This window comes from Halichoerus grypus, chromosome 2 (assembly GCF_964656455.1).
Source record: "Halichoerus grypus chromosome 2, mHalGry1.hap1.1, whole genome shotgun sequence".
Classification (NCBI taxonomy): Eukaryota; Metazoa; Chordata; class Mammalia; order Carnivora; family Phocidae; genus Halichoerus; species Halichoerus grypus.
The window spans coordinates 169325525-169348332 of NC_135713.1; the positions used below are offsets into that span (position 1 = coordinate 169325525).

General features: G+C 47.5%; 1 protein-coding gene and 1 pseudogene across 9 annotated transcripts in view; one reads left to right on the plus strand and one right to left on the minus strand.

The window, feature by feature from the left end:
• Positions 1-22808, plus strand: part of ADAP2 (ArfGAP with dual PH domains 2) — a 32219-nt gene that overhangs the window by 5090 nt on the left and 4321 nt on the right. For 4 of the 8 annotated variants that reach the window (XM_036116905.2, XM_078063379.1, XM_036116906.2 and 1 more), the window contains exons 4-9: positions 1016-1095; positions 2044-2156; positions 12662-12808; positions 18022-18105; positions 20565-20627; positions 22138-22215. In XM_036116905.2, the coding sequence (XP_035972798.1) occupies positions 1016-1095; positions 2044-2156; positions 12662-12808; positions 18022-18105; positions 20565-20627; positions 22138-22215 (565 nt within the window). Of the gene's footprint in view, positions 1-1015; positions 1096-2043; positions 2157-12661; positions 12809-18021; positions 18106-19292; positions 19397-20564; positions 20628-22137; positions 22216-22808 lie in introns of all 8 variants that reach the window. The other 4 variants (XM_078063371.1, XM_078063375.1, XM_078063369.1 and 1 more) reach the window with 2 other exon arrangements.
• LOC118551243 (small ribosomal subunit protein eS27 pseudogene) lies at positions 4736-21934 on the minus strand (annotated as a pseudogene). The gene is made up of 4 exons (XR_013444335.1): positions 21390-21934; positions 19798-20046; positions 15985-16088; positions 4736-6533 (listed from the first exon to the last, which is right to left on the minus strand). The product of XR_013444335.1 is annotated as a small ribosomal subunit protein eS27 pseudogene (transcript).

Sequence of the window (22808 nt, forward strand, 5' to 3'; positions counted from 1 at the left end):
TCATTCCTGCCCCTTCCTGTGGGCCAGGCTTCTTTCATGTAGCTGGGAGCAAGGCCACTTGGGGTCCCTGACTCCAGATCCTGGGCTCCAGCTCCCAGCTTGGCAGTGAGAGGGCTTCCAATCCATCCCTCTCTTGGTTTTGCTCCTTTTGCTCTGATAGCTCAGGGCAGAGCTCTGCTTAGCCAGTTCAGGCCAGGTGCCCACTTCTGGGTCATTCCTTGTGGCTTTGGGGTAAGGTCACATAAACCTTGGAACATTTACCTGGAAAAGGCAAGAGGGAACCAAACAATTGAAATAAGTTTTCTGCACGGGTCATGTGACAATATCTGATTAGGCTAACATTAAACTCCTACTATGGGCTGATCATGGTATTAGGCCCTTTTATATATATTTAAACCCCTCAACAACCCCGAAGGGAAGGTAGGTGTATTATTGACATATTCCCCAAGTTCAGAGGAGTTAAGTAACTTGCTGCTGGTCACACGGTGGATAAATAGGAGAGGCGGACCAGGTCCTGGGTGGTTGGACCCCAAGATCACTGCTCTGTCCAGTGTAGCAGGCCCAGATTTTATGGGCAAGCCAAAGGCAGAGGCTCATGGACTCTCCTGGCTTCAGCTCCTGAGCATGCAGTGGGAGGTGGCAGTGTAGATGGTCCAGGGGAGCTGGTTGACCTAGAGGGCTGGGCTGGTGTTGGAATAGCCCAGTAGTTTTCATATAGCCCCTTGGGGGGTGATATTTTTCCCCAGGAGACACTGGTAATATCTGAAGACATTTTGGGGTGTCATAACGAGGGAGGGGGTACTACTGGCATTAGAGGATAGAGGCCAGAGATGCTGCTAAGCATCCTACAGAACACAGGATTCTTCCCCTTCCCCCAACAGAGAATTAGCTCCGAATGTAACGGTTCCAAGGCTGAGCAGTGCTGGGTGGTATGAGCAGGTAGTTGCTGTGATGCCCCCACCCCGTGGGAAGGGGATGCCTCAGATGCAGTTGACGAAAGGTTCTCTCTTTTTAGGGTGTTAAAGGAACAGTGGATTCGAGCTAAGTATGAAAGACAGGAATTTATGGCTGATGGGAAATCCATCTCACCCCCAGGTAAGGTTATGTCCATCATCTTTTGAGGTCTATGTTCTAATGAATTCTAGACAATAAAGTGCCTGAGTATTAGGAAGAGGGCCCAGGCAGGAGATACCTGCCGGCCTCACTCTGGCCACAGAGGCCAGGGTGTGGGTTCCTCTGCCTTGGAAACAGCAGCACGTCAGCTGGTGGAGTTTTATGGTCTGAGTGGTCAAGAAGTATTTTTATCTCTGGTCCCCACAGGGCCACACGTGCGTACAGAGTCTTAGTATAAAGTTGTAGGAAGACTCACTTGCCAAGCTGAACAGTTAGAAAAAGGCACCCCTGCTCTTGGTGAGTGTGGCCCCTGGTGTGGCACACGGCTTGGTTAGGAACATGGGAGGGATTCCCGCCTCCCTTCCCACCTTTGTGTGGGGCATAACCTCATGGCTGGCCCTTGACCCGTGGTAGTGTCTGCCAGCTGCTCTGAGTCCAAGCTCACACTGACCTGGAGGGCAAAGCGTCCAGAACCACTGTGAGAACCGGTGACGGCCAGAGCTTAGCGCCCCTACCTATGGGGAGCACACGGTGCTCTTCAACTAGCAGGTACCTAGAGGTCACTCATCATTTCCGCCCTCTGAGGGCTTTCATTAGGTCGATGTCGACGTGACATTGGGCAGCACCGTACGGGCGTCTTTCAGAATCATCCAGTTTCTCAGGACTTAGCCTTCTTAAGGGTTTAGTAGGTCTTCTTATGAGATAGCCAAAGAAGGAAGTTAGGGAGAGCCCAACCGAAATCATGAGACTTTGCAAATTTGGCCCCAGACAGAACCCTACATGCTGCAGCTGACATAGCTAAGTTAGATTTAAGATATTTTAGCACTGGGTGGAGCGTTCACTCTACCCTCGAGACCCTACGAGGTTTGCAAACTGCTTGTTCATCTTAAGGATGTGCGTGTTCCCTCTTTCTCTTCCTTGGCGGCTAAGGTACCCGAGAAGGGTTCCTGTGGAAGCGGGGAAGGGACAATGCACAGTTCCTGAGAAGGAAGTTTGTCCTCCTGGCAAAAGAAGGCCTCCTGAAGTACTATACTAAAGAGGAGGTAAGAGACCAGACCAGCAAGGGGTCCCTCCCTGAGCGCTGGCCCGCACCCCACTGAGGTCACATTGGAATCAATGGTGCCATGTCTTCTGGATAATCTCAGCCACTGAGTGTTCAACACCGCATGGTTACTTTTCCACAGTTAGGCAATCAATCCAGTCCACAGAAAACACAGAAAACACACCTTCTCTTCACCTAGAATCGGCTTAGACTGGTCCATGAATAAGCCCTGGATGACCACTGCATTTATTCATGCACTCAAGAAATTATTTATTTATGTATTTATTTAAAAGATTTTATTTATTTATTTGAGCGAGAGAGAGAGAGAGAGAAGAAGCAGGGGGAGGGGCAGCAGGAGAAGGAGAAGCAGACTCTCCGCTGAGCAGGGAGCCCAGCGTGGGGTTCGATCCCGGACTCCAGGATTGTGACCTGAGCCAAAGGCAGACGCTTAACCGACTGAGCCACCCAGGCGCCCCACAAGAAATTATTTATTGAGCGCCTACCATATCCTAGACATTCCTGTAGACACTGGAGCTACAGCAATAAATGAAACGAAGCTCCTGTCCTCATGGGGCTTTCATTCTAGTGGAAGGAGACAGGTGGTAACCAAAACGTACATCAATATATGATAGATGAGGTATAGTAGGTTCTGTGAAGAGAAATAAAAGCAGGTGAAGAGTTAGAGGATGATGGGGCTGATATCACACAGGGGTCAGGGAAGGCCCCTCTGATGACATTGGAGCAGGGAAATGAATAAAAGTGAGCAAGTCAGGGGTGCCTGGATTGCTCAGTCGGTTAAGCATCTGGCTCTTAGTTTCGGCTCAGGTCATGATCTTGGGGTCATGGGATCGAGCCCTGCGTCGGGGTCCGGACTCAGTGTGGAGTCTGCTTGGGTTTCTCTCTCTCTCCCTTCTCTATCTGCCCCTCCCCACCTAAAATAAATAAATAAAATCTTAAAAAAAAAAAAAGTAAGCAAGTCATGTGCGTATGTGGGGGCAGAGTAGAAGAAGTAGAGGGAACGTGAACATGGTCCTGACTGGCACATACACCTGTGTGTCTGTTAGAAAATGACCCCTCTGAGATGGTGTAGCTCTGGGGCCCAGGTCTAGACAAGCAGAAGCCTAGATTGCAGTTCTCACTTACACCCTCATCCAGGGACTTTTTGTTTAGTGCACAAACTACTCAACCATAAGCCACAGCCCTGGCCTGAGCTGGGAGGGGTTGGTGGATCAAGGAAGCCAAAGTGACCTGTGCAGAAGGAGCAAAGAAAAGGATGGAAGGAGATGAACTCACATAGGTAAGGACCTTGTAGGGCCTAGTAAGACTCAATATTTTTTTTTTTGAAACAGTTTTATCAAGATATAAATTCACAGGGATGCCTGGGTGGCTCAGTCAGTTAAGTGTGGGACTCTTGATCTCAGCTCAGGTCTTGATCTCAGGGTGGTGGGATCGAGCCCCGTGTCCAGCCCACATGGCATCGGGCTCTGTGCATACCAGGGAGTCTGCTCCAGATTCTCTCTCTCCATCTCCCTCTGCTCCTCCCCCACTGCTTGTGCTTTCTCTCTCTCTTTCTCTAAAATAAATAAATCTTTAAAAAAGATATAAATTCACATATCATACAATTCACCCATTTAAAGCAGACAATTAATGGTTTTTAGTATACTCACAGAGTTGCATAACTGTCACCACAATCAATTTTAGAACATTTTCGTAAGCCCCAAAAGAAATCCCACACCCATTAGCCCTTATCCTCTACCCACCATACTCCCCAACCCCAGAACACCACTGATCTACTGTCTGTCTCTGTAGGTTTGCCTATTATGGACACCTCAAGTACATGGACCATGTGGTCCTTTGTAACAGACCTCTTTCATTTTGCATATGTGTTTAAGATTTGTTCATGTAGCATGTATTAGTACTTCTTTTTATTGCCAAGTACTGGTCCACTGTGTGGACAGTTCATCTGTTCACTTAGTTGATGGACATTTGAGTTATTTCCACTTTTGGGCAAGTATGAATGATGCTGCTATGAACATTGGTGTACCAGTTTTCATGCGGACATGTTTCCACTCTTCTTGGGGCTATACCTAAGAGCGGAATTGCTGGGTCGTATGGTAACTCTGTATTTACAGAGGAACTGTAACACTGTTTTAGAGGAACTGCCACACTGTTTTTCAAAGTCCTGCACCATCTAATGTTCCCACCAGCAATGTGTGAAGGTTCTAATTGCTCCACATCCTCACCAACACTTGCTGTCATCTGTCTTGTTGATTATAACCATCTTGGTGGATATGAGGTAGTATCTGGTTGTGATTCTGATTTTCATTTCCTTGATGGCTAATGATGTGGAGCATCTTTTCATGTGCTTATTGGCCACTTATATAGCTTCTTTGGAGAAATGTCTGTTCAGATCCTTTTCTCATATTTTAATTAGTTTAGTTGGCTTTTTATTATTGAGTTTTCATCATTCTTTATATATTCTAGATATAAGGCCATATTAGATACATGATTTACAAAGAAATGTAGGCTTTTTGGATTTTACTCTGAGATGAGAAGCCACAGGAAGGTTTTGAGCAGAGAAGTGATATAATTTGATTTAAGCTTTTTACATTTTGGGAATCTAAGTCTTGTGATGGATGAACATTTTGTGCAGACAATTTCTTCTGTCCTCTTACTCCTACTTGCATCAGGGACCATTACTATGGCTCTTTTTATTTATTTTTTTTAAAGATTTTTAAGTAATCTCTACACCCAACATGGGTCTCAAACCCACAAATCCAAGATCAAGAGTCATATGCTCTACTGCATGGCTAAGGACCATGGGGATTTTGTAGCTGGCCAAATGCCCAACTTAAACTTTTAAAGGAGCACCCTGGCTGCTACTGGGGTCAGGGTGGGCCAGGGAGGGGGCAAGAGTGGAAGGAGAGAAAGCAGTTAGGAAGCTATTGCAATAATTAAGTGAGGAATCAGGGTGCCTGGCTGTCTTAGTCAGTAGAGCACATGACTCTTGATCTCAGAGTCATGAGTTTGAGCCCCACATTGGGTAGAGTTTACTTAAAACACATAAAAATAGTCAATAAAAATGATCAAGTGAGGAATAATGGTGAATTACACCAGGATGGTGGTGAAGGAGGTGGTTAGAGGTGGTCAGATTTTGGATTGGCCGTGGGGTGTGAAAGTAAGAAGAATCAAGGATAGGTCCCAGCTTTTTGCCCTATGAAACTAGAATGACAGATTTGCCATTTACTGAGATGGCAAAGACTTGGCTCCCTGAAGGGATGATTAAGAGCCCTTTTTGGTTTGAGATGCTTATTAGTCATCCAGGTGGAAAGATTGAGAAGGCAGTTGGATATGTGAGTGTGGAGGTCTGGGGAGAGTTTGGAGGTAGAGTTGTCAGCATTGAGACTGGTTTAACGATGGGACTGGCTGGGATCACCTGGGTGGGGAGTGTGGGTAGATGAGAAAAGATGTTTTGTTTTAGGGTTTTTTTTTTTTTTTTGTATCCAAAATGTGTTTATTGGGATAGTTTCCCACTCATCTTTTTTTTTTTTTTTTTTTTAAGATTGATTGCTTGATTGACTGATTTGAGAGAGAGAGAGAGTGCACAGAGGGAGAGGGAGAAGCAGACTTCCCGCTGAGCAGGGAGCCCAATGCGGGGCTCAATCCCAGGACCCTGGGATCATGACCTGAGCTGAAGGCAGATGCTTAACGAACTGAGCCCCCCGGGCACCCCTGTTTCCCACTCATCTTGATTCAGGGTGCTTTTAGTGCTGCTCCTGTCTGAAGGAGCATCCTCTGTAAGCTTGCTTTTCTTCCTGTGGCCTGGCAGAGGACAGTGGAACAGCTAGGACACAAAATCACCATTTGTGCATGGCTAAGGACCATGGGGATTTTGTAGCACGCTGGGCACTTCACGTCCATGAAGTAGGTGTTGGGGCTCCGCACCAGGTGCTGCTCCTTGTGCTTCCTCTTCTCTTCTGGGGATGGGTGCAGGAGGTCCATGTTGTCATGGGGAGGTTGTCACCTCCTAAAAGGAGTGAAAGCAGAAATCCTAGGACCGAGGGTTTTCATTACTTGTTGCTCAATGACAAACCACCATACAACTTAGTGGCTTAAAACATCAATTTATTATTTCTCTCAATCGTGGGGGTCAGGAATTTGGGCAGGCCTTGGCTGCTGCAATGTACTCCCTGTGGCATCAGCCAGGTCACTGGCCCTGCCGCACTGAGCTGGTGGTTGGGCTGGCCGAGAGCGCCCAGGAAGCCTTCACTCAAGTCTGCTGCCTTGGGTTCTCCAGGGAGGCTCTGGTACTCCGTGTGCTTGTTCTGTATTCAGGAGTCTGGCTTGAGCTTCTTTGTAGCATGGCAGCTGGCCTCCCCTAAGCAAAGGGAGATGCTGCTTGGCCTCTTCAACATGAGGTCAGGAACTACCTTCTGTTGATCAAAGCAACTCAAGCAGCCATATTCAAGGGAAGCAGATATAGACTCCCCCTCGTTATGGGTATCATGGTGTGTGCATACTGGGAGGGAGGGAATTGGTAAGGACCATCTTTGGAGGTTATTTACCATGCTGAGCCCTGAGACATTCCAGTATTCTGAGGGCAGAAAAAAAATGAGAAGTTTCCAGCATAAAATGTGAAGGAGCGGCCAACAAAGTCAGAAAAGGACCAGCTCTGAGCATGTTAGCCATCGCCTGGCTCCATTTCCTACACGTAGACTGACTGACTGACTGACTGACTGACTGATTGATTGATTTCCCCTGTTGCTTTCCTAGATAGACCAGAGCAATGCTAGCAGGGCTGTCCAGTGTGACTGCAGCCTGGGGCCAAGTGGAAAATGGTGGGGGGTGAAGAGTATTACCCCTCCAAGTAAGAATTAGGGATTTCTTCTCTGTCCAAAAGGCAGGCAGAGAAAGGGCTGCCGCAGAGTTAGGAGCAGACGGGGCACCCCCACAGCCACTATGAGTTGGCCTCTAGGAGAGTCTCATCCTTGGTTAGCCAAGGTCAATCTGTTTCTCAATCCTAAGCCAGTTCAGTCTAAAATCAGAATGAGTGGCTTTTGTTATTTTTTAATTTCTTTCCCAAGAGGGAACTTTTTTAAAATTGTAAAGGTAATTCATTTTTATGTTAAATTTATGGGTAATACAGGGCGCCTGGGTGGCTCAGTCATTAAGCGTTTGCCTTCGGTTCAGGTCATGGTCCCAGGGTCCTGGGATCGAGTCCCACATCAGGCTTCCTGCTCGGGCGGGAAGCCTGCTTCTCTCTCTCCCACTCCCCCTGCTTGTGTTCCCTCTCTCGCTGTGTCTTTCTCTGTCAAATAAATTTAAAAAATCTTTAAAAAAATTTTTTTTTTGGTAATACAGAAAAGTAAGTATAAAGAAAGTGAGACTCATCTCAACATAATAAAATAGTAATACCCAGAACACGTTTTCTTAAGAACTCTACAGAGCAAAAAGAAAAAGACAATCCATTGGAAAAATAGGCAAAGAAAATAGACTGGCAGTTCACAGAAAAGGAAACCAAAATGCCTGATAAATATAAGATAAAGATAAATATAAGAAGAGATGCCCCAATCTCTCTGGCAGTCAGGGAAATGCAAATTAAAGCCATATGGGATATACTGCACCAGAATGGCTGGAATTAAAAAGACTGACAACTCCATGTAAAGGATGTGGAGAAACTAGAACTCCCATATGTTACTTGGTGGGATTGTAAAGTGATACAACCACTTGGGAAAACCATTTGGTAGTTTTTAATAAAGGTAGATATACACTTAACCGTATAACCCAGCCATTCCACTCCTAGGTATTTACTGAGAAGAAACAAAAACATCTGTCCACAAAAATATTTGTATGCGAATGTTCGTAGATGCTTAATTCATAAAAAACCCCACCAAAATGTGGAAAGAACCCAAATGTCCATCCACAGCTGAATGAACAAATTGTAGTATATCCACAGAATGAATATTACTCAGCAATAAAAAGGGACAAACTACTAATAAATGCAATAATGTAGTTGAATCTAAAATAAATTATTCTGGGTGGCGCTGGGGTGGCTCAGTCGTTAAGCGTTAAGACGCTCCGTGGGAAGCCTGCTTCTCCCTCTCCCCCTCCCCCTGCTTGTGTTCCCTCTCTTGCTGTGTCTCTCTCTGTCAAATAAATAAACAAAATCTTTTAAAAAAAGATAAATCTTTAAAAAAAATAATGTGCTATCTCTCTGTCAAATAAATTATTCTAAGCAAAGGAAGCCTTATACGAGAGCATGTACTATATAATTCCATTTGAATGCAAAGTTCTAGAACAGGCAAAAACACTTTGTATCAATAGAAAGGAGATAAGTGTCTATGGTTGGGGTGGGGTGGAAACTGACTGCCAAGAGGCCTGAGGAAACTCTTGAGGTAATAGTCTTTTTTTTATATATATAAGATTTTATTTAGTTATTTAGTTATTTAAGAGAAAGAGAGAGAGTAAGTGGGGGCAGGAGCAGAGGGAGAAGCAGACTCTGCGCTGAGTGCAGAGCCCAATGCCGGGCTTGATCCCACGACCCTGAGATCATGACCTGAGCTGAAACTAAGAGTCAAAAGCTTAACCGAGACACCCAGGCGCCCCAGTGATGGTCTATACCTTGATTGTGGTGATGCTCCCATGGGTATAGCCTTTTGTCAAATTTATAAATTATAAATTTATAATTTATATTACAAATTTATATTTATTACATTACAAAATATTACAAATTTATAAATTATACCTCAAGAAAGTTGATTAAATAAAAATTAACAATGACATTCAATTTCATACCCATCATATTGGCAAAAAATTTAAATCTGCCAGTCAAGTGTTGGTGAGGACATAGGAAAAGGGGAACTCCTCTGTGATTAAGTGTGTTATTCATTTATGTTATTCAGTATTCAGTATTAAAATAGATATTGGTACAGCCGCTATGGAGAGCCATTCAGCAGAATAATTTGGCAGTTTCCAGTACGTCGAAGATGTATATCCCTGTGATCTAGCAATTCCATTCCTAAATATATACTGTGACCTTGAGAAATGCTCACATATGTGTACCAGGGACACAGGCCGACTGCAGTGTCACTTCTGATCGCAAAAAATCAGAAATAATCTCAATATCTGTAAACAGGAAAATAGACTGATAACTTTTGGTGTGTCATTCACAAGAGCAAACTAGGTTGGTATATCTCAACATGAACAGAACTCACAAATATAATGTTGAGTGACAAAAGCAATAATACATATAGTATGATACCATTTATGTAAGTGAAAACCACAGAAATCAATACTATATATTGTTCATAGATATGTATATGTGTATATAAGTGTAAAAAGTGAGCTAGAAGAATAAACATCAGACTCAAGACAGTGATTGCCTGGGGGGAGTACAGGGAATGGGATAGAAAGAATAGTGGTGAAAGGGATTTTGCCTTTATTAGTAAAATCATATTTCTTTTTTTTTTTAAGATTTTATTTATTCATTAGAGAGAGAGAGAGAGCACACAAGCAGGGGGAGCAGCAGAGGGAGAGGGAGAAGCAGACTCCCTGCTGAGCTGGGAGCCCGACGTGGGACTTGATCCCATGACCCTGAGATCATGACCCGAGCTGCAGGTAGACGCTTAACCATCTGAGCCACCCAGGTGCCCCTAAAATTATATTTCTTTTATTTATTTTTTTATTTTTTATTTTTTTAAAGATTTATTTATTTGACAGAGAGAGACACAGCAAGAGAGGGAACACAAGCAGGGAGAGTGGGAGAGGGAGAAGCAGGCTTCCCGTGGGGCAGGGAGTCCGATGCGGGGCTCCATCCCAGGACCCTGGGACCATGACCTGAGCCGAAGGCAGACGCTTAACGACTGAGCCACCCAGGCGCCCCAATTATATTTCTTTTAGAAAAAGGAAGTATATTGACAAAATTAGGTACTCTTTTTTGTGTGCTTTTAGTATTTCTCATAGTAAATATTTTTTTTCTTTTTTTTTTAAGATTTTATTTATTTATTTCACAGAGAGACACAGCAAGAGAGGGAACACAAGCAGGGGGAATGGGAGAGGGAGAAGCAGGCTTCCCGCCGAGCAGGGAGCCCGATGCGGGGCTCGATCCCAGGACCCTGGGACCATGACCTGAGCCGAAGGCAGACACTTAACCGACTGAGCCACCCAGGTGCCCCTCTCATAGTAAATATTTAAAAAGGAAAGTCTTCCAGTAGTCTTTCAAGAGGAGGATTAGTGTAGGACGCCTGGGTGGCTCAGTCGGTTGGACGTCTGCCTTCGGCTCAGGTCATAATCCCAGGGTCCTGGGATCGAGTCCCACATCAGGCTCCTTGCTCAGCAAGGGGCCTGCTTCTCCCTCTGCCTGCCTCTGTCTCTCTCTCTCTGATAAATAAATTAAAAAAAAAATCTTAAAAAAAAAAAGAGGAGTATTAGTGTAAACATGTCTATATTTTTATGCATGTTCAAATTGACATACATTTTATATATATGTATATATACATGTATAGAGGAATTTATATATACTTTTGCATGTACATATGTATAATTTTTTGTATTAGTAGGTTCCTACTATACATCCTGTTCTAGGACTTGGTATTTCTTTTTTTCTTTCTTTCTTTTTTTTAATGGTTGGTGTTTTTTTCTTTTTTTCTTTTTTTAAGATTTTATTTATTTATTTGACAGAGAGAGAGACAGGGCGACAGGGAACACAAGCAGGGGGAGTGGGAGAGGGAGAAGCAGACTCCCGCTGAGTGGGGAACCTGACACGGGGCTCGATCCCAGGACCCCGGGATCATGACCCGAGCCAAAGGCAGACGCTTAACGACTGAGCCGCCCAGGTGCCCCTGGGACTTGGTATTTCTACCCATGGATATCATGGATATTTTTTCATATAAATAACACTGATCTAAATTATCCTATAAAAAATTCTGTGGTATTTCACTGTATGGATATACCATGATTTGTTTATTTAACCCATTATCCCTGATATATATATATATATATATACACACACACACACATATATATAGTAGTTACATATATATACATATATATAGTAGTTATATATTATTAGTTATAGATTATATATATAATGGTTTCTCTTCCCCCTCCTCCTCCTCCTTCTCCCCTTCTTCTCCTTTTCCTTCTACTACTACTACTATTATTCTAAAAAACACAACAACAAATATCTTTTGACACACATGTTTGCACAGTAATGCAGTTACTTCCTTGGGATAGGTTTGCAGATGTGAAACTGTGAGTCAAGGCAAAATAGTCAACGTTTTAGGGGTGCCTGGGTGGCTCAGTCGGTTAAGCGGCTGCCTTCAGCTCAGGTCATGATCCTGGGGTCTTAGGATCGAGCCCCACGTCCAGCTCCCTGCTCAGCAGAGAGCCTGCTTCTCCCTCTCCCTCTGCCTGCCACTCTGCCTACTTGTGCTATCTCTCTGTCAAATAAATAAATAAAATCTTCAAAAAAAAATTCAACATTTTAATAAGTATGATCAAATTTCCCTCTAGAGATAACTATCTAATAGAACTTTGTTCAGTGTTGGAAATGTTCTATGTCTGCCCTGTCCGATACCCTAGCCCCAAGTGGCTACTTGAGCACTTGAAATGGGGCTAAGCATAAGGAACTGAAGTTTTATTTTTATTTTTCTATAATTTTTTTTTAAACTAAGCTCCACACCCACTGTGGGGCTTGAATTCATGATCCTGAGATTAAGAGTCGCATGCTCTACTGACTGAGCCAGCCAGGTGTGCCCCAAGGAACTCAAGTTTCATTTTTATTAAATTTTAATTTAAATAGCTACATGTGGTTAATGGCTGATCCAGGTCTAGAGTGTTTGTACCATTTTTCTCTCTTATCAATTACAAAGGAAAACACTCTTTTCCCTTCCTTGCTTAGTATTGGTTAGTGCTTAACCCGTGTTCCAGACAGAGTAGAGTGTGGGAGGGAGCTCCCCAAGACTCCCATACCTGCTTTTATCTGTTTATCTGTTTTACTTACTTTTTACTTTTTTAAAAGATTTTATTTTATTTGACAGAGAGAGACACAGTGAGAGAGGGAACACAAGCAGGGGGAGTGGGAGAGGGAGAAGCAGGCTTCCCGCTGAGCAGGGAGCCCGATGTGGGACTCAATCCTAGGACTCTGGGAACATGACCTGAGCTGAAGGCAGACGCTTAACGACTGAGCCACCCAGGCACCCTTTATCTGCTTTATTTCATTTGTTTGGCTTCCATAGATGATTTGCTTCCGAAAAAGTTCTGTGGCTAAAAAGTTTGAAAAGTCCTAAGTTCAGGCCTTTTCAAACTACCTCCCAGCTCCGAGAAGCCAATCTGATCAAGTGGAAATGGCGGGATGGCCAAAACACAGGAGAGCAGTAGAACATCGGTGCATCTCGATATTAGAGCAGGAACATTTAAAAGCCATGGAAAGTTACAAATTGGTTATCCGTGTGTATTAAGGCCTGGGTGAAGGTGGAGAGAAGTCACCCGCGTCCTCTCTTTCAGGGTAAAGGCCCCAAAGCTGTCATCAGCATCAAGGACTTGAACGCCACCTTTGAGACAGAGAAGATAGGGAACCCCCATGGGCTGCAGATCACCTACAGGAGAGAGGGCCACGTCAGGAACCTGTTCGTGTACCACGAGAGTGGGAAGGTGAGATGACCGGCATTGCCACCCCGGCCCCCAGCCCGCACCCCAGGACTCTGCTGGCCTGCCTTGCCAGCTGGCTTGGCTGCTGCTTGAGGTGTGCTGCCGCTGTTAGCCTCATCTCTTGTCCCCTTCCGGTCCCAGAGAGCCGTAGGAGCAACGCAGAGCAAGGTCAGGGAGGAACACCTGGCAGGCACCATGGGGCGTGCATCCGGACAGTGCATAGCCACTACAGGGAGTCCAGTTAGCAGGACAGGCTATGCCCAGGGGTGACGGATCCAAGTAGGGCAGAGACTCTGCACGCGGGAACAGGGATGAACGGAAGATCTGGCAGCCCTGAACTCGAGGGCCCTGCTTCTCCCCACGTGGTCCTCGGAGTTAAGCAGTTAAGTGGCTGCCTTTGGCTCAGGTCATGATCCTGGGGTCTTGGGATCGAGCCCCACGTCCGGCTCCCTCGGAGCATTAGCATCACCTGGGAGCTGGTTAGAAACACAGTCTCAGGCCCACCAGAACCTACTGAATTAGAAACTGCATTTTCACAGAAGCTCCAGGTGATCCTTAAGCACATTAAAGTTTAAGACATCAGCTCTGCCAGAGAAGAGCAGGCCAGTAGTATAGGTCCAAGAGAATAAGCTAGGTCAGAATGAGCAGTCTCCTGACTGAGCAAGGGACATAGACGCCAAGTGGAGGTGCAGAGGGGTAGAGGTGAGGGTAGACATTTTTTTTTTTTTTGAAGATTTTATATATTTATTTGACAGAGAGATAGCGAGAGCAGGAACACAAGCAGGGGGAGTGGGAGAGAGATGCAGGCTTCCCGCAGAGCAGGGAGCCCGATGCGGGGCTCGATCCCAGGACCCTGGGATCATGACCTGAGCCAAAGGCAGACACTTAACCGACTGAGCCACCCAGGCGCCCCGAGGGTAGACATTTTTGAGTGCCTATTAATTCTGTGCCAGGCACTGTTCTTGGTAATCACCATACATCATTTCTTTCTTTCTTTAAGATTTTATTTATTTATTTACTTATTTGAGAGAGAGAGAGAGCACCGAGTTGGGAAGGAGCAGAGGGAGAGGGACAAGCAGACTCCCCACTGAGCACGGAGCCTGATGTAGATAGAGCTCGAACCCATGACCCTGAGATCATGACCTGAGCTAAAATCAAGAGGCAGACACTTCACTGCCTGAGACACCCAGGCGCCCCGCTATATATCATTTCTTAATCCTCAAAACAGTCCTGGAGATGTTTTAACCCTATGTTACTGAGCCACAGGCATGTTAAGTAACTTGCTCAGGGTCACCCAGACTATGGTTCCTGAGTCCTACAACCATTTTACCCGCCCCCCACTACCTTTGTGCCTCTGCTGGAGGGAGAATCCTTGGTAGCAGGAGCCAGGAACCCGAGACCGGGACAAGATTTTCCCAAGGGGCCCCAGCACTGGGATGCTGGCAGAGTCTGGGCAGAGTTCCTGGCAGTGGAGGCTATGAAGAATCGGGGTTTGGAGTCAGAAACTGGAGCCCTGGTTCTGCCACTCTGGGCTGTTACTGGGCCAAGTCCCTTCCCCTCCTCCATCTGCTTGTTTATGGATCAGAACACCCCCCTGCCCAGAGGGGTTTAGAGGGTGAATGACCATGAACCATGAATGTGAAAGAATTTCATTACAGTGAAGTACATTTCAAACATTAATCTCTGCTAATTAGGGCACCTGGGTGGCTCAGTGGTTAAGTGCCTTCAGCTCAGGTCATGGTCCTGGGGTCCTGAGATCGAGCCCCACGTTGGGCTCCCTGCTGAGCAGGGGAGTTTGCTTCTCCCTCTTGCCCCTGCTCATGCTCTCTCACTATCTCTCCCTCCCAAATAAATAAATAAAATCCTTAAAAAACAAAACAAAAAAACCTCTGCTAATTATTTGCTCATGATTGTAGCAGTTGTAAAGGGTAAAATCTTTTTTTTTTTTTTTTTAAAGATTTTATTTATTTATTTGACAGAGAGAGACAGCGAGAGCAGGAACACAAGCAGGGGGAGTGGGAGAGGGAGAAGCAGGCTTCGCGCTGAGCAGGGAGCCCGATGCGGGACTTGATCCCAGGACGCTGGGATCATGACCTGAGCCAAAAAGGCAGACATTTAACGACTGAGCCACCCAGGCGCCCTAAAGGGTAAAATCTTATGGGCAATTTCACATCTGTATCACTCATTCAGTCTTTTTTTTTTTTTTTTTTTTTTTTAAGATTCTATTTATTTGGGAGAGAGAGAGAGCAGAGGGAGGGGCAGAGGACAAGCAGACTCCATCTGCAGAGTGTGGAGCCCACCACGGGCTCAATCCTAGGACCCCGAGATCATGACCTGAGCTGAAGTCAGACACTTAATCAACTGAGCCACCCAGGCACCCCACTCATTCACTCTTCCAATTAGTCCTTATTGAGCCTCTGCAATGTGCAAAGCACTGCCCTGGGCTCTAGAGAGTGTGGTAGTGAATAGGGCAGACCCATGGGTGAGCTTCAAGGATCTCACAGACATGGGGGGGGAGTAAGATGGGGAAATAGGCCTCATTGATACTGTCTGGCCCTTCTCTTTCCCTCAATGCCCCAGCTTCTCTGTTAGATAGGCATAAATGGGGGCTGCAAACTTTCATGCCTGCAGGAGCCAGGTAGCTCATTTGAAAGTGAAGTGGAGGGACGCCTGGGTGGCTCAGTTGGTTAAGCGACTGCCTTCGGCTCAGGTCATGATCCTGGAGTCCCGGGATCGAGTCCCGCATCAGGCTCCCTGCTCGGCAGGGAGTCTGCTTCTCCCTCTGACCCTCCTCCCTCTCATGCTCTCTGTCTCTCATTCTCTCTCTCTCAAATAAATAAATAAAATCTTTAAAAAAAAAAAAAAAAAAAAAAAAAAAGAAAGTGAAATGGACAAGGGGCGCCTGGGTGGCTCAGTCAGTTAAGCGTCTGCCTTTGGCTCAGGTCATGACCCCAGGGTCCTGGGATCGAGACTCACATCACGCGCCCAGCTCAGCAAGGGAGTCTGCTTCTCCCTCTCCCTCTGCCTTTGCCTGCCACTCCCCTGCTTGTGCTCTCTTTCTCTCTGCCAAATAAATAAATAAATCTTAATAAAAAGTGAAGTGGACGGCTATAGGGCCATAAAGCAGGAAAACCTGCATAGAGGATTGAAACAAACAAAACTTCAGGAAGCAAACAAACCTGTATGCAGGTTAGATTTGGCTCCAGGGTCACCAGTTTGTGACCAAAGTGAAGGTCTGGGTGAGTCTTTTCTGGGATGGCTCCATTCCTTCAGTGCCTGGGACCTGAAAAGATTATTAATGCCCAGGACAAGAGAGCTGGGCACTCTGGAATACGAGGCCAGCTCGCTTGGCTGGTGAGAGAGAAAGGGTCATTGTGTTGCATTCTTGGGAAACCACATTCAAATGAATTTCTCCATCACCATATTACATCAAGGTGCAGCAGTGGAGCTATTTGAACGAATCTTTCAGCTTCCCAATTCCAAATTCTTGGGAGAAAGGACCTGAGAAGCCCGGTCTAGCCTCTGCATTGGTCCAGCCCTGACCTAGTTGCTGTGGCCAAGAAGGGGAGGATCCTGGCAGCAAATGTGGCTGCAGTTGTGGGTGTGCGGTGAGTGTGTGAGCGCGGCTGGGCCGGCTCTCCTAGAAGCAGGGCTTGGGCTGAGCAACTAAACGAAACTTCAGTATAAGTAGAATGTTCTAGGGAAAAGCTATGTGTGGGGTGAGGGAAGACAGGTGGGTGAGGAAGAGTATACAAGGCGGAGCAACATGTATTGGGAGGAGTGCAAATGTTTTTGGGTTTTTTTGTTTTGTTTTTTAAAGATTTTATTTATTTTGAGAGAGAGAGCACAAGCAGAGGGAGGGGCAGAGGGAGAAACAGACTCCACACTGAGCAGGAAGCCTGATTCAGGGACTCAATCCCAGGACCCTGGGATCATGACCTGAGCTGAAGGCAGACGTGCAAATGCTTTTGTATGGAGGGAGCTCAGAGGGTGAAGTAGTCATACTAGAGAACTTAGATTTTCACCTGAGGGTAGCAGAGAGGACTCTAAGCTAGACTTAGTCAGATTCTCTTTTCTTTTCTTGTCTTTGCCTTTTTTTTAAAGATTTTTATTTATTTTTTGACAGAGACACAGCGAGAGAGGGAACACAAGCAGGGGGAGTGGGAGAGGGAGAAGCAGGCTTCCCGCTGAGCAGGGAGCCCGATGCAGGGCTCGATCCCAGGACCCTGAGATCATGACCTGAACCGAAGGCAGACGCTTAAGTGACTGAGCCACCCAGGCTCCCTAGTTAGATTTTCAATTAAAAAATCACTCTGTGGGGCGCCTGGGTGGCTCAGTCAGTTAAGCGGCTGCTTTCGGCTCAGGTCATGATCCCGGGGTCCTGGGATCGAGCCCCGCATCGGGCTCCTTGCTCAGGGGGGAGCCTGCTTCTCCCTCTGCCTGCTGCTCCCCCTGTCTTTTTTTGACAAGTAAATAATAAAAAAATAAATTAAAAAAATAAAAATAAATAAAAAAAGAAAATCACTCTGGGGAAAAAAAAAATCACTCCGGCTGCTGTGGGAGGACCCATTGCAGAGCAGCGGAGCCAAGGCAGAGCCAGCTAGACAAGTGGTTCACCAGGGATAATGGTGGCCCACACTGCTGAGGATGCACTCCCCCAAGAATGACACAAGCCAGTCCAAGCCAGCTTTGGGCCAAGTTGCACTCCAGGTGATGAGCATCCGCATTGGAGGAGAATCCGCAGGTGCACCTGCCCGCGCTTGAGAGCCAGTCTTTGACATCTGAGGACCCTTGCTCCTCCAGTTGTGTCCCACTGACCAGCATCTCATCACCAGAGAGCTTGTTAGGAATGCAGGATCTTAGGCCCCCTCTACCTCAAACCCACTGGATCCAAATCTGCATTTTAAAGAGATGCTCAGGTGATTCTTACACACTTTGGAGAGGGCCAAGCAAGGCCCAAGGCCATTACCTAACTCTAGTGCAGTTCACCTTGGTCTTTTCCCCATGGCTCTGGACATCTGTCAGTGGCTTCCCACCTGCTCTGGCATCATCCTCCCAGATACCTGTGATCAGTGCACAGGCCCCTGAGCAGAACTGGGTGGGGGCGTGTGTGCATGTGCTGAACCTGAAGACCCAGCTAGCTTCCTGCCACCAAACTCAGCTCCCCCACTACTCCATCTCACAGGCTGTCTGTTTGTTCTCATTTTTCTCCACAGGAGATAGTGGACTGGTTCAATGCCCTCCGTGCTGCCCGTCTGCAATACCTAAAAACAGCCTTTCCTGAGCTCCCAGAGTCTGAGGTGAGCTAAACGTGGACCCCAACTTCTTCTTCTTCTTTTTTAAGATTTTATTTATTTATTTGAGAGAGAGAGAGAGCGCATGAGCAGAGGGAGGGGGAGAGGGAGAGAGAAGCAGACTCCCCGCTGAGTGCGGAGCCTGATGCTGCCGGGCTTGATCTCATTCATGACCCTGAAATCATGACCTGAGCAGAAACCAAGAATCGGATGCTGAACCGACTGAGCCACCCAGGTGCTCCATGGACCCCAACTTCTGAGTCTCCTCCCTGCCATCCCCTCTCCTTGTCTGCTGACCTCAAAAGTACTCAGAGGCCAGACCAGCTTTGTTTGTGGACAAGCCCTTGAGATTTGAGGTTGGATACCTCAGAGGGAAACCAAAGGCTTTCTTCAGGGGATTATGGCCTCACACATGGCAAGGCAATCTCCAAAATATAGGTCAGACTGTCCCCCTTGGGATGCATAGCCACCATCCCCAGTGTCAAGGGCGCAGGATTTGGGCATCTCTTTTTTTGGGGGGAGTATCTTTTTCTGACCCCTTTTCCCACTGAAACGTGCAGATGATCCCTAATGTACTGCTTACAAAGTGCTTTTGAGCCCATTTTATCTTGTATTCCCTGTTACCTAGTAATCCCTTGTAGCAGACAGTTAGGTGGAGTGATTATTCCCATTTTACTGATGAGAAACTGAGTCCCCAGAAGGTCAAGTGAATACTCGAGGGTGCTCTTCCCACTCTGATGTCCTCCCTTTGCCCTTTTGTGTTCTGGTCTCGGGAAGGCAATGGGATCTTCTCCATTACAATTCTAACAGGAGCAGTCTGCCTTCTGTGGCCAAGGTAATGGTGATCCTGAGAACTTCATTATGGTTGTCCTCAGACTTGCGGGGCACCCATCTACATGTCTCAGGTGTGTGGGGCAGAGGCTGCTGCCTTGAGCCAGGAGGCTCGGGCTCTCATGATGCTCTGTCGCTAACTCACTGACCGCTGCGGGTCTCATCACTTTCCGGAGCATCTGTTTCCACATCTTCAGGGTCCCTTCCAGCTCTGAGGTGCTATGGTCTGCTTTCCGCCCTGCTCTAGGAGGATTTTGTAAATGATGGGGGCAGAGACACCCTATTCATCCCAGGACTTTCTTATTCCAAACCGTTAGACCCTCCTTGAAAGCCTAAATGCTCCTTAATTCCAACGTTTGCAGGGAGCTAAGTTTTGGGAACAGGCGTCCACTCAAGATCTGGCAGTGCACGGAGATGGCAACCCTCTGGGAACGACTGCAGCCAGGCCTGTGTCAGGACCCTCCAGGTCTGCCAAGTCAGCACCCAGCATGAAGAAATGCATGCTCCGCGGGCAGGGCGCTGTGCGTGCGGAGTGCTGACTGGAGGGGTCACAGGACAGACTCCCAGCCTTAGTCATCCGGGCTAGCTCTCCAACTTTGCTGACCTCTGCAGAGGACATTGGCCTTTGGCCAACTCCTCAGTGTCCTCTTGCCTCCATTCATCCCCCGGGGGTCTCCTCCCCACCCTCGTCTCTCTGCTGCCTTTCCTCCGCCTGTGGCTAGGGATGGCCTGAGGTTCTGGGCAGCCACCTGGACCTGGCTCAAGCTTAGGGATCCAGAGGCTAGACACCTGGGGAGTTCCAGTTGGGGGGGGGATCCCAGACTAAGAAAGGGGTGGCCTCCGAAGTCAGAGAAGCTGATGTGTTACCTGGGGCACGTCACCTCACTGCTCTGAGCCTTGGTTCGCTCATCTGTCACTGTGGGGACAACACCTCCTTTCCAGGGCTGCTGTGAGACTCAAGTGAGCCATGGCTTCTAGGACACAGTGAGCAGCGCTCCATCCATGTGATCTTCCTTCTTCTGGTTGCTTCCCTAGGCCGAGACTAGCATGGCCCTGGCTCAGGTTCAGATTCTTGCACAGTTTAGGAGTCTTCCTTCCAAATGAAGGAATTAAGGCCTATAGAATGTATTTTGGGGACAGGAGAGTGGTTGAGTTTATATTTTCATTTTCGGCTCACAGTTTTCTTCCTTTCGACTTCCCAGACTTCACTTCCCCTTTTCCCCTTTCCTGGGCCCAATGAAGATAATAATGTCCACCTCACAGGGTGGGTGAGAACTGCACCCAGAGCTTGACACACGTAGACGCTCAGAATATGCCCCCTGACACCAGGAGGGTTTCCTCAGAGCCTTGCCTCTGTCTACCTCCAGGGGTTGCTGAAGGGATCCTTAGACTAACTCCTTAAGCCACAATTGGGCTCTGCTGGTGAGCTCTGCAAACATCTGAGATGCTGTCGTCTGACTGTTGAAATGTTAATATTGCATCCAATACCACATTCCAAATATAACCCTGTGAACCATGAGCACACATCCTTCCCCATTCCAAACTTCCCCTATGTTGGGGAGCCAAGTTCAGTGGGGACGTTGAACCCTTGGCGTGTGAGTCGAGGGGTCAGTGTTATGTCTCTCTTCCCCCAGCTCGTGCCCCTCATCACCAGGAAGTACCTCAAACAAGGCTTCATGGAAAAGACTGGTCCAAAGGTACATTCCACCACTCTCTGTGGGACTTACACAGCCCTGGTTCCAGTGGGCAATAGGGCAGAATTTGGGAAGTGGGAAAGTGGGGAGCCAGGGGGTGGGAAGAGGGAGGGAAGGGAAGTAACCCAATGTTTGTGAGTTCCTGGGGCAAAAGACCAAGGGGAGACTGGTGAGCTGGTGTGTGGTCCAGGATGGCTACAGGTGCTTCTGATCCATGGGCATCCTCCTTCTTTATCGACATCATGAGCAGCTTCTTTCCTCCTTTTCTTTTTTTTTTTTTTAAAGATTTTATTTATTTGTTTGAGAGACAGAGAGTGAGCAGAGGGGAGAGGGGGGTAGAGGGAGAGGGAGAAGCAGATTCCCCCGCTGAGCAGGGAGCCCATGCAGCTCTATCCCAGGACCCTGAGATCATGACCTGATCCAAAGGCAGAAGCTTAACTGACTGAGCCACACAGGAGCCCCAGCTTCCTTCCTCTTTCTTCCTCTTAACTCCATCTAACTGACCCCACTCCTGGGAAAACAAAGCTGAAAAGGGACTCTTTGGGGCGACAGCTTTTGCCCTTTCCAGAACCCGTGTGTGCTTTGTGCTGGGGGCCTACCAGCACTGTCCAAGTGAGACAGGGGCTAGTGACTGGTCTGAGAACACACACCTAGGCCCACACATGGGCTCACCCCTTCCCAGCACACATACCCTCCCTCTGACTCAGCCTCTGCCCTCCTTTGCTAAACCTGCCCCAACTCCCAGTGCTGCTCATTCCCACTTACCTAGGAAGGAAGGGAAGGCTGGCCACTCTTGGGCGTCCCTTGGAGGGTCCGGAGGGGTGACGGCTCCTGCTGTGAGGGCATCTGGGGGCGGGGGGGGTGCCCAGCCTGGATGCCAAGAGGGGCGCAGCTCCAAGTCAGAAGTCTGGCTGGAGAGGGGAGGAAGGGGGGAAGGGAGGACGAGAAGGGAAAGCAGAGGGAACCTCCTAAAAAAACTCCCAAAGCAGCAGCAATCCAATGCTTGCTTTTTCTTTTTTTTTAAGGTGTCGTATCTTGACAGGATGGATGTTAAGACTGCAGGGAAAGGTGTTAGGCAATCAGTGTGAAAGAAAGCCTCTGGGCAGCTCAAAAACAAGTCAAAGCGTTGCACGTTTTGTTTTCTGCCTTCACCCGCTGATGGCACGGCCACTCCCCAAAGGGTTCCCGCCAGGGGCTTTCTTTCCCCTGACCTCGGTTAGAACTCCACCCAGGCCAGCGCTGTCAGCACCGCTGAGCCGTCACTGCTTCTGATTTCCCCCACTTCCTTTTTCTGAGACTTCTTGTCCGTAGCCCCTCTTCCTACCCACAGCAGCACCCAGAGGCACAGGGTGCAGCCAGCGGGGGGGGGGGGGGGGGGGTGGAAGGGCAGAGGGAGGTGGGCAGAGCCTCCAGGAGGAGCACTGGGGTGGCTGTCGGCTAAGGGACTGGCCAGCTCTCTGACCTCTGTGCTCCCCACTTGGCTGGCCCTGGTTTGAGCTTCCCTCTTTTGCAGCAGAGAGAACCTTTCAAGAAAAGGTGGTGTGCCCTGGATCCCCAGGAGCGGAGGCTACTCTATTACAAGAACCCACTGGTAAGAGCCACTGCCGGCCCCTTTTTAGTACACCCGCAGACAGAGGTGGGGTCTGGCTAGCCAGGGACTATGGGGAAGCTGCAGTGTGGGAGAAACCTGGTGAGGAACACACCTCCACTTTTGCTCGTCTCTGTCATCTCCTGTGCACAGAGCTACTCTCCTCCGCCTTCAGGGCGTCCTCTGTGTATCCAAACTGCTGCCAGTGTAGTTAAACATTGTAACACTTATAGTTTACAATGTAAACATTGTAAAAATGTAGTTCCTCCTCTTCCTGTCTCCAGGGCTCACTTCTCACCGGGAGGCTAGTGGTTAGGACTGTGGGCTTTAGAACTTTCAGTCCTGCCACTTAGTGTTATGCCTTGGGCAGAGCGCTTAGCTCTCCGTGCCTCAGTTTCCTCCTCTGGAAAATAGGCTTAATAACAGTGCCTTCCTCAGAGGTTGCCATGAGGATTATATAAGTTACTTAAGGTCAAGAACTTGAATTCTTGGTGCATAGCAAGCTGCCCATAATGTTAAGTAAGTATCATTTTAACAGATCACGTGTGTGTTTTCTTTTATGGTTTTGTAGCCTTTCAAATTCCAGGTCCCACCAA